Raw genomic sequence first — 12,213 nt, forward strand, 5'->3', positions numbered from 1 at the left:
CATATTCCTCTGCAGGGAGCAGAGCTCCAGCTCAGTTTCACTGATCACCCCTAAAAACATACCTTAGAATTACCACCTTTACAGCTCACTCAGGGAATTTCTTTGCTTGTTAATTTGTTCAAAAAAAAAATAAACAAAAAAACCCTTTCCTGGACACTGCTCGCTCACGCCTGTAATCCTAGCTACTCAAAAGGCTGAGATCTGAGGACCTCAGTTCAAAGCCAGCCTGGGAAGAATTTGGGAGATTCTTAATTTACCAGCAAAATGCCAGAAGTGCAGGTGTGGTTCAAGTTGTAGAGCACCAGCCTTGAGAGAAAAAGCCAAGCAAGAGCACCTAGATCCTGAGTTTAAGCCCAATGCATGTGCATGTTCTCTCTCACATTAACAAATTCACTTTTTATCCATGGTTGAAATTGATATCATTTCTCACGAAGCCTTTCCTTCCTAATACTTCTGTGCAACTAGAGATTCTATAAAACCAAAACAACCCAACTTTCTCCTTGCCTCAAATATTTATAATACTTAGTTTCTACCATTCTTGTAGACCTGGAAGACGCTGACAGTACAGTTACATGTGTAGATGAGTTGTTTATTTTTCCTGTATTCCTTGAGAACATATTATCCATAAAGAATATTTTAAAGCAGGGCCGGGGGTTTGGCCTAGTGGTTAAAGTGCTTGCCTAGCATGCATGAAGACCCGGGTTCGATTCCTTGGTACCACAAACATAGAAAAAGGTGGAAGTGGTGCTATGGCTCAAGTGGTAGAGCTCTAGCCTTAAGAAAGCCCAAGGACAGTTGCTCAGGCCCTGAGTTCAAGCCCCAGGACTGGCAAAAAAAAAAAAAAAAAGAATATTTTAAATTAGTTTACCCCATATCATCTAATCCTATTCCAAGACACTTGGAAAGGAAAGAAATAAATTTAACTTGCGCTGTTTATAATTTTGATTAGTAGTCATCTATTCATTTGCCTTTTGCACCTATGATGTTACATGTATGATTTTTGCCTTTCTCCATGTAATCATAGTACTACTAGCCCTCGGTGTTTTGGCTATCTCATGAACACTCAGGTAGCTGCACCATAAGGTAATTATTTTGATCATTTTTTATTTTTAGATAAGTGCTTTGTTTTAAGGAGACAATCAGTGATTGGGGAATAGGTGTTGGCCTGGCCTGCCTTTTGCTCTTCTTTTCTTCCACTTCATAAGCCTGACTTCCAGCAATGATTATCCAGTCACTCCACTTGTCCAGCTGGATGTAGAAAGTTCTTAGGACATTGTAACTTCTGGAAAACTACAAAACGACTTCAAGTTCTCACACGTGACAGACTAAGTGTTTGGAATGATTTATTACTCAGTTTCAAATATCTGAGGTTAGCTTTAAGAGCAACCACAAATTCATCGAAGCCATAGTACTTTAATATCTTTGAAATTTTATTAGCGAATTTATGATATTGCTATATATATTTGATTGATTGGTAGTGACTATGACTGTATTAAGCAAGGTAAATCATTTCAGTCTGGTATCTTATGAAAAAGATGACATGATGAGGCCAGGAGTTTGGCCTAGTGGTTAAAGTGCTTGCCTAGCATGCACGAAGACCCGGGTTCGATTCCTTGGTACCACATATATAGAAAAAGCCAGAAGTGGTGCTGAGGCTCAACTGGTAGAGTTCTAGCCTTGAGAAAGTCCAAGGACAGTGCTCAGGCCCTGAGCTCAAGCCCAGGACTGGCAAAAAAAAAAAAGAAAAGAAAAAAGAAAAAGAAAAAGATGACATAAGTTGCCTGTTTTGAGCCTGTATGTGCAGGGATAGCTGGAACAGAAACATATCCATTATAAAATCAAGAAAAGCTTCTTGATCATGAAAGACAATGTTCCACAAAACATAATACTTTCTCTAAATGTAATAATACATGAGTTTTTACATTAAAGTCATAGCATATATGCTGGAGAAGTTTCTCCTGTGTGAGAAGACTTAAAGATCACTACTATCCTGTGTCAGGTTGTGTGTGTGTGTGTGTGTGTGTGTGTGTGTGTGTGTGTGTGTGTGTGTGTGTTGGTGTTGAGTCTTGAACCCAGGGCATGGGTCTCTCTCTTAGCTTTTCGTTCAAGCCTGTTACTCTACCACTGAGCCAATGGCTCCTTTGGGTGGTCCACTGGCAATAAGATTGCCATGGACTTTTCTGCCTAGGCTGGCTTTGAACGAAGATCCTCAAATCTCAGACTTCTGAATAGCTAAGATTACAGGGTGGGAACCACAAGTGCCCAGCCTGCTCAGAGTATTTTTACCTTGAAAGGTCATGATTAGATAGATGTCACAGAATGCCCATATTACTGAGTTCAAACAAATGTTTGCACATTTAATCAAAATCCCACTAAAAGCTGTCAAAGCCTTGTTTTCTTATTGTTACCAATAAACAGAGCCCTTTTTAACTCTGTACCTGATTTACCTAATGCTTCCACCAAGAGCCATCACTTGGGATTTTCTCTGGGACTGCCAGAGTAGCCCCGAGCAGTGTTATGAATCCTGACGGATGTGGATGTGTGGCTCAGTGATAGAGCACTTGTCTGAACACATCTTGGCCCTTGGTTCCAAGCCAGCACCTTGGAGTGGGGAGGGGCATATAGAACAGCAGTGAGTTTGTGGTGGGGAAAATGAAGCTGCTTATCACTCTGCTTTGCTTCCTGTCCCTAGCCTTGAACTCAGGGCCTGGTTGCTATCCCTGAGCTTCTTTTACTCAAGGCTAGTGCTCTACCACCTGAGACACAGCTTCACTGCAGGCTTTTTTTTTTTTTGCATAATTTATTGAAGATGAGAGTCTCATGGACTTTTCTGCCCGGGTTGGCATCAAACCATAACCCTCAGATCTCAGCCTCCTGAGTAGCTAGGATTACAGGCGTGAACCATCTGTGCCTCGACTAGAGCTGTACTGTTTAGGCTGGGACTACTGCTACCATAATGAGTAAAGTCTACTTTGCTTCCTTTGGGCATTTGATGGTCCTGGAGACCACCCAGAAGATGGGATAGTGAGACTAGACAGGATTTATAAATGTGGATCTCCTGGCCAAACGCCATTATAATCTCATAGAACCGTTCAGCTCCTTCCCTGAACACACTGCAGGGAGCTTTGGAATCATCTTTCCAATGCCAGTTGTACTCCATCACTTCATGTGTTGGTAACAGGTTATTCTGGCCTTGCCATCTATTTTTCTTGAAAGTCTATTCTATGAAAAGCAAAACAAAACAACACAATCCTTGAAGTAAAGAAGAGATGCTCATGTTTGGAAACGATTTGTCCTACTAATTGTGGCTCTGACAAGTCACCTGAATTCCCATCCCCAGGGAGCCACGGACCACAGCTTGCCGTGTTTATAGAAGCATCGGGTAGCTTTGGAGCTGTAATTAGCACAGCTTTGGGATCATGGGAAAGCAAGTTTATTTCTTGGTTAAATATTGACTGATAGGATTTCCATTATTTCCATTATCCGAGTAGAGCAGTGTCATCCACGGAGGTGAGAAGACAGCATCCCTACAAATTGACCAGGGGAGGAAAAAACTTAGATGAAGGTATATTTTTAGAAAGGCATTAAAGTCTGACTGTGATACTGAAATACAGAAATCTCTGTGGTCCTTAGTGTTACTTGTGTGACCTGTTAAATGTTTATTATGGGGAGTGAAGCCAGGCGCTCAGTGGTTTCCCATTACTGCTGTACATAGGTAAGTTATATGAAGCTTGTAATCACTGGAGCGCTTTGGAAATCTTTTCCTTGCCCTCAGGGAAAACAAAAAGCAAAGGTTCTTTCCTTCCTTGCTGATCTTATCAGGCCAGCACAGACATTGACCCCTGGTACTCTGACTTTACAATGGGAATTTTTAAATAGACCATCATGGAAGCCTGCCTTTCATGGTTTCCCCTGTTAGGATTTAAAATTCAGACATGCATGAAGCTCATAGACACCATCATCTGAAAAAATGTTAAGAGTTTTGTCTAGCCTTTTTGGTGTGGGTTCCCCAAGAGGCAGAGAGACAACTAGGAGATCATTTCTTTCTGGGGTGGGGTGGGGTGGTTAACATGTATTATTCCTGAAGTGTTTCATTCTTTGTCTTTAGTCTCTTTCTTACCACACTCAAGAATTGCTCTTCCATGTTCAATATGATTCGAGAAAATACCTAGCCAATATTGGATAATCAGGTATTTAGCCAGGCCAAAACACAAAACAAAATAGAACAACAACAACAAAAAAGCAACGCTGAATTCCCTTCTGAGTGCTCTATTCTGAGTGCCATCCACAAACTGAGTGGAATCTTCCTTTATTACTGGCAAATGTTAAAATGGGATGTTCTGAATATTTTTAGAAAAAACAATGTTTGTACCTTGGAGTCTGCCTTGGCATTCTTGATTCATTGTCTCCTGCAACATGCGCACAGTGAGGCAGTGAGCAGAAATGAGAGAGAAAGACAGGTCCTGAGGAAGAAAATATCATAGGCCTATGCAGACACCGAGGGGCTGACTTCAAATTTTATAATAACTACTTAGACATAAAAATCTATCATGGGCTATATATTTGAACTATGATGTAAAAGCCAATGTTAATAAAATCTTTAAAAAATGTTTACATTAAAGACAGGTTGGAAATAGATCTTTGAGAACCATCTCACCTTGTTGGCTTGTTGATGACCTTTGCAGTTTAACGCAGCTGCCAAACAGCTGATAGAATGGGATAAGCCCCCCACGGCCGGCGGGGATGCCGGAGAATGTACCTCGGCAGCCGTCCAGAGCAGCACGGCCCCAAAGCACTCGGACACCAAGAAGAACACCAAAAAGCGGCACTCTTTCACCTCCCTCACCATGGCCAGCAAGTCCTCTCAGGCCTCCCAGCAGCGCCACTCCATGGAAATTAGTCCTCCTGTCCTCATCAGCTCCAGCAACCCCACAGCTGCCGCGCGGATCAGTGAGCTGTCCGGCCTGTCCTGTAGCGCCCCTTCTCAGGTGAGCCTGGCTGGGGAGCCTCATGGATTTCAAACATCTGGAGATGTTTCCCGGTACACAAAGCCTTCGAGAGAGAGAGAGAGAGAGAGAGAGAGAGAGAGAGAGAGAGAGAGAGAGAGAGAGAGAGAGAGAGAGAGAGAGAGAGAGAGAGAGGGAGAGAGAGGGAGAGAGAGGGAGAGAGAGAGAGAGAGTGTATGTGTGTGTGTGTATGCACTGGTACTGGGGGCTTGAGCTCACTGTTCCTTGGCTTTTTTTTTTTTTCTTGATCACTTGGGCCACAGCTTCACTTCTAGCTTTTTGTTGGTTAATTGGGGGAACCAAATTTGTATGCTCACTCAGGCTTCAAGCCATGATCCTCAGATCACAGCCTCCTGAGTAGCTAGAATTACAGACATGAGCTTCTGGTGCTCAGCTTGCAAAGCCTTTCTTGATTGTGTAGTTGCAGAGATGGAAGGAAGAGCTAGTTTTAGTGTATCAACCCAGAACCAGGAACCTGGTCCCCTTCAAAGGAAAGATTAAACTGACAAGATCCGTAAATAACACTGATTGGTTTCAACATTGGTTTTACAGAGCTGTACTTCAGGAGATCTTGCCAACTAAAACTTGATCTCCACCCAACTTTACATGCTCTAGCTACTCAGTGTTTGTGATTTCTTGCACGTTGATGGTTAAACTTCCTGATCAAAGTCACAGAGGAATAAAAAGATGGAAGGAAACATTTTATTCAAATTAGAAACTGACCTTGCATTTTTAAAAGCTCATTACCTCATCAAGACTTTTAAACTGTCTTTTAGGGGGAAAAAATAGCTACACATTGTTCCTGTGTTAAATAAAAATGTATGAGGTGATTGAAAAATACTTGTTCATTCATATGGCAAATGTTGAGTGGCTTCATTTATCAGAACCTCCTAGGTACCATGTATATTAAGATACACAAAATACAGCTCTTCCCTGAATCAGACCTTTGTTCTGGACTACAAAATCAGCCTAATTCTGACCTTTTCCCTTAGGGAAAGCATTCCTATCATTATACAATTAGATGATTACTGTATTTCCCTTAGCCTAAAGGTTAAGAGTCTAGTCCAAAGCAGATTTCTCTGACCTAACAGAAGAAATCTTATGTATCATTTTGTAAAATGCATGCAATGTATTTTTACTGCTGCACTAGTTTTGGATTTTTTTTCTTTTAAATGTCAAAAATGAAATTATTTTCCCTTAAGGGAGACAGGAAAAAAAGAGAAAACAAAAGAATATAGTCCTGGCCAATCTTGATGCTAAAGAAGTTTATACAATTTAATAAGTGCCTATATCAAATCATAGAATAAACATTCACAGCTAGGAGCCGGGCATCCTTGATCATAAAACCCTAGCTACTCAGAAGATTGAGATCCAAAAGATGGTGGTTCAACGCCAATCCAAACAGAAGTCTAGGAGATTCTATTGCCAAGATGACTAGCAAAAAGCCAATCTAGAGGTGTGGTTCAAGTAGCAAAGTAACAGCTGAGCAGGTAAGCTGAGCTGAAGTGCGAGTACTCCAAAAAATAAAAAATAAAATCACTATTGGGGATTGAATGTGCTTACTAGGCACTCTGAGACAAATGAAACATACTTTCAGTTTCTTTTTGGGTCTGTTATTTTCAAGGTAGGGTCTTAATGTATGCCTGGTTGAGCCTGTGTTTTCCTGGGACAAGAGGTGTATGCTACTGCACTCAGCCATTGTGCTTCCAGCAGCAGGGACTATAGGTACACATCACTACACCTAACCATTGGTTAAGGCAGGGGTCTCTCAAATTTCCTTTTGTCTGAGGAGATATCAAATGTCAATCCTCCAATCTCTGCCTTCCAAACAAGTAAGATTGTATGCTTGAGCCACGACACCTAGCTAAAACTTCCATATTGAGGGGAACACACACACACACACATACACACACACACACACACACACAGAGAAGTGGTTCACTAGTAGCTTTCCATATGGCAAATAGACAACGCACATTCAATAAGTGTTAGTTAAATGGATATATTCATTGAAAAATGAAAGAGGAATCGTGAAGTCCTATGTGAAAAGGTAGACGTGGACTCTGCATCAGAGTAGGAGTTTGAGTTGTAGATCAGGACTCAGACTACCAACTGAGATGAATCTGGAAAGATGCCACATGGGAGATTTTTTAAATCCTGTTCTGGAGGAGAGGCCTGGTAATAGAGAATTCACTAATAGAGTGAATTCACTAATGACATTTGCGCAGTGAGGTTTTCTTGACATAAAAGAAAGACTTCTGCTAAGAATAATGGCAACACTGAGCTTTGAAAGTGTGAGCTGTCTTTTTTTTTTTTTTTTGCAGTCAAGAAAAGAAAAAGGGAAAGGAAGTTGAGCTGAGCTGGTGATGTTTTCTGTAGAGGAATCAGTGGGCAAATGTGCGCATGTCTGAAGTGCCACACCAGAGCTGGGAGTGAAGACTTCTGAAAGTGGAGCTATTTTTGTTTGGGTTTGAGTAGCTTAGGAAACAAGGCTCTTTCTGTGTTCTTTTGGAACAGTTTTCAACCCTTCCCTCCTCCTACCTTACCCCCCCCTCCCATTCCAGTTGGTTTATTTTCTGTGGTAGCATTTTGCCTCGGGAAAAGGTTATTTCTAGAAGAGGATGGGAGGTGTTTGAAGTGCTGCCTGCTCTCTCCAGCCTAAGTTTACAGCAAACACTGCTTATCTAGGGCATTGTGTGTACTGGAAGGAACCACAGTCCACAAGAAGGCCCTGAGTCCTATAGCTTATATGATGGGCAAACACTGCCTAACCGTGGAGCCCATGTCTGTGGGGAATGGCCGAGGGAGGCTATTTCAACAAGACTGACCTTTTCCTCTACCTCACAAAGGACCTATCTGTAGATTTGAGCGAGGCCTATTGCTGAATTCGTCTCTTGTCCTTGGCCTAGTTGTTTCTATCTTCCTTTTCCTTACTCGTGGTCACCTTTAGTCTCACTTTTTTTGTTTCCTCCTATTTTATTCTTAATATATTAATTAGGGTTAGGTTTCAGGGTTTTTTTCCCCCCTTTGTTTTGAGATGGAGGATTGTCACTCTCTTTGCCTAGGCTGGCCTTGAACTTGCTGTCCTCATGCTTCTGTCTCCTACGTAGCTGGGAGTATATTCATGCCCAGTGTAAAATTCCAAACGCATAAACTAGAAAGATAGCTTTTAGACTGTGTACCAGTGGATTTCCAGCACATACATGCATGGACATCTGTGGTCAGCTTCTGTGAAGCCCACTGCGGGATAAGCACAGGACTTCTGCTTCTCTGACCACACCTGTGATCCTTTCTGGCCTTTGTCATTTGGAGAAGTGATTGCATGATAGTAAGTGTTTCTGTGGCCACTTTATATCTTCAGTGGTCATAGGAGAGACAAGAAGGCCCATCCAGTTGGGTACCAGTGAGCTCACCAATAATCCTAGCTACTGAAGAGGTTGAGATCTGGAGAATGTCAGCTTGCAGACAGCGTGGGTAGAGTATGCTATGAGACTCTCAGCTCCAGTTTCACCAGCAAAATGCTGGACTGGGGGCATGGTTTACGTGGAAGGCACCAATGGCAATCAGGCTCAGTGAACAAGAGGCCCTGAGTTCAAGCTCTTTTATCCCCCCCACCATTCTCCTTTCTCTTTCGTGATTCTTCCTCCTTTGCTCTTGTGCTCATAATGATGTTAGTTCTCTGTTCTAGGCATCAGTGCTTTACGTGGGAGGACAAAGACCTGAGGGAGTCTCTGGCCCATTTATCTCCCACACCAGAATCCAGAGACAAAGTGACATCCTGTGGCTATGGTTACTAGTAGCCAATTATCTTGGCTCCCACAACCGAGGCTTTTAGAGAAATGTGTCTGTCAATAATAAAATTTTTCTTAGATAAATTTGTTAGGGACAAACCCAGGAAGCTGTGTTTTTGTATTTTTTTCCTGGCCACAAGGTTCTTGAATAATGATAACATCTTTGAGATGAGCTTCATTTTTTTGTGTGTGGACCAATTTGTAGGTGTTCTTGAAGTATATATATCTAAAAGGATTTATTGGATAAGATGGTTAAAGGCTGTGAACTTCAGCCTAGAAAATCAATGTGTTTCCTATTAGAAATGGATTGGAAATAGATTTTAGTTCACAGGAGAGGCACAAAATCAGAGTTTGGGGAGAAATTTTTGTGTGTGGACCCCCTGGATTAACTCAGGTTCAAGCCTTAGGATTAATCAATATACATGATAGCAGGCCATTTTAGAGTCTAACCCATTGGGAAATAATGGAAAATTTTCTTAAGTTCCTCTGGGAACTAGTCTCTGAGCATATCTTCATCCTGATAATCTTTTTTCGTAATGTACAGAAACTGAAGAAACCATGTTTGAGATGCTATTTTTAATCATTCTAAAATAGGTATTTTTGAGGCATTGTTGTTTCCTGGGGGAAACAAGATAACGATACATATTGGAAGGAAAGCACTGCCAGAACCCTGCCCCCAACCATCCTTCTACAGAGTTATGTAGCAGGGCTGTGCTCTGCAGTCCGACCTGCTCTGAAACCTGAGTGAAATTGATCGAGTGATTGAACGCAGGCAATAAAATGAGCTGAATAACTCAATTTCTTTCTAGTAAATTAATCTTGGATAGTATCAGGGAAAAGACACCTTTGAAAACAACTAATTTGGCTTGACATTGTTCCTTTAAAGGTTTAATAAATAATTGACTGCTACAGGCATGTCGAGGCAGCTGCATTTTAATTATGCTTCCTTGGTGGAAGGTACAAGTCACAATATTGCAAAGAACATATTACAATACCTTAGGAATTTTACAAAGACTTCAAATACTGATAGACAGATAAATATTAGTCCACAATTTAATCACATCTTCAGGGAAATTGTTAGAACACTCGAGGACAGTGGACTGATGGCCAGGAAGGTTAGTTTGACTCATGTTTGTTATAAAGCAAGGCAGGAGGTTATTGGTAAAGCCAATAGTAGCTGAACAACAGATATAAGATGTTGTAGTGACGAGGATTTGTCACATGACTCTCCAGCAGCCTGGTACACATTTGGAAGTTCGTAAACTTGGGATTCAGTATACTGAAAGGGATTCTGATTTCCCAAAACAACTGAAAATGGTTGAGTTTTGCTGGCTCACACCTCTGGTCCTAGCTGCTCATGAGGCTGAGGTCTGAGGATCAAGGGTCAAAGCCTGTCCAAAAAGGAAAAGTCAGGCCGGGAGTTTGGCCTAGTGGTTAAAGTGCTTGCCTAGCATGCATGAAGACCCGGGTTCGATTCCTCGGTACCACATACATAGAAAAAAGCCGGAAGTGGTGCTGAGGCTCAAGTGGTAGAGCTCTAGCCTTGAGAAAGTCCAAGGACAGTGCTCAGGCCCTGAGCCCAAGCCCAGGACTGGCAAAAAAAGGAAAAGTCATTAGACTCTCTGGCTAACCACTAAAAAGCCAGAAGTCGAGCTCTGGCTCAAGTAGTAAATACCAGCCTTGAGTGAGAAAGGTAATGAACAGCACCAAAACGCTGAGTTCAAGTCCCAGAACCAGCACACACACACACACACACACACACACACACCCTCCCCCCCCCCAAAAGCCTAAACAACAGAAGGTAAGGGTTTTTAAATGTGACTTCCTTCCAGTACAGTCTGTTGCATTGAATGCGGTCTTGGTTTTTAATAATTCATTTCTTTTTCCCCTTGGCAGGTTCACATAAGTACCACTGGGTTAATTGTGACTCCGCCCCCAAGCAGCCCAGTGACTACCGGTCCTTCGTTCACCTTCCCATCAGACGTTTCCTACCAGGCTGCGCTGGGAGTAAGTGTGAGATCTGTGCTTATTTAGTTCTCTTTGAAGTGTTTACTTACATTAATCTGGCACACTGTACTTCCTCACACCTGTAGTTTACATGGAGACTTCTAAGTGGGATGGGTTTCCATCTTTCATCAGTTATTGAGGCTAGTCTTATAAAAAAAATTAAAATAACATTAGACAGTTTCTAGCCTGCAGAATTTTTCAGTGAGAATCAGTGGCCTGAAGTTTTAAGGATTCTGAAAAAATACATTTCATTTTATTACAGGGCAACTCGATTTCCTGAAGGTTTAACCTTTATACCTTTGCAGTTTTCTAGATCCTGCTTATTTCTTTTAAAGATGCATTTATAGAAATAATGGGAAAAAAAGGTCTCAGAGGCTAAATAGCGTGCTTTAGTCACACTACACACACTGATTCCAAATCTCCACATTCAAGATTCATCTTTTGGGCCGGGTGCTGCTTTCTAACATTTCTCGTGGCTATAATCCTACTTACTCATGAACCTGACATCTGAGGATCTTGGTTCAAAGCCAGCCCAGCCAGTTAAAAGCCAGAAGTGGAGCTATGGCTCAAGTGGTAGAGCTCTAGCCTTGAACAAAAAAAGCTAAACTAGAATACTAAGGCCCTGAGTTCAAGCCCTAGTACCAGCACAACACACAGTCATACACACATACCCACATATAATCATTGTTGTTTTTTGTCTTTTTTTCATATATTTTTTATTGTAATTAATAGAAGGGTTACATTATATTCACCAGATAGAAGGAGCATTACTTCACATTCATTGATACCCTTTCTCATGTCTTGGTCCCCATTTCCCTCCCCCCTACCCCCATGTTTTTTGTCTTTTTTTATTGGATTTTGTAGTTACAATTTTCTAAATGTCCCTGCCTTCTTGAGAGGCTCTTTAGCTTATGTTGATTTTCCTTCTAGAAACGTCATACAGACTCATTGTTTTAAAACATCTGATGTGAGGGAAATGAACAAGGAGTGAGAGAGGAAATAGATACAATGAAGAGGAACATGGGAATGTTAAAAGGAAGAAAGAGGCCCAGTGGTGGCTCACACCTATAATCCTAGCTACTCAGAAAGCAGAGATATGAGGATCAAGGCTCAAAGCCAGACCAGGGAAGAATGCCCAGGGAAGAACAAAAGCTCAGGGACAGTGCCTAGGCCCTAAGTTCAGGTCCTAAGACCAGCGTGCGCGTGCATACACACACACACACACACACACACACACACACACACACACACACACACACACACACAGACTGGAATGTAACTTTCAATAAAGAATAGTATTCCTGCTTTCTAACCAGATAGGCCTATAAACTACGAGGAAATGGTGATTGTGCAACATCTAATACTGTGGCTTATAGTTTCAGATTTGGTTTATACTTTCTAATCCTGAA

The 12,213-nt window shown here is 41.7% G+C and overlaps 1 protein-coding gene across 2 annotated transcripts in view; it reads left to right on the top strand.

The window, feature by feature from the left end:
* Positions 1–12,213, top strand: part of Sh3rf1 (SH3 domain containing ring finger 1) — a 138,447-nt gene that overhangs the window by 95,643 nt on the left and 30,591 nt on the right. For both annotated transcript variants that reach the window (XM_090354207.1, XM_090354208.1), the window contains 2 exons: positions 4,686–4,988; positions 10,694–10,804. In XM_090354207.1, coding sequence (XP_090210333.1) covers positions 4,686–4,988; positions 10,694–10,804 — 414 coding nt within the window. The remainder of the gene's footprint in view (positions 1–4,685; positions 4,989–10,693; positions 10,805–12,213) is intronic.

Source organism: Megascapheus bottae, chromosome 20 (genome assembly GCF_031878675.1).
Source record: "Megascapheus bottae isolate mThoBot1 chromosome 20, mThoBot2.hap1, whole genome shotgun sequence".
Classification (NCBI taxonomy): domain Eukaryota; kingdom Metazoa; phylum Chordata; class Mammalia; order Rodentia; family Geomyidae; genus Megascapheus; species Megascapheus bottae.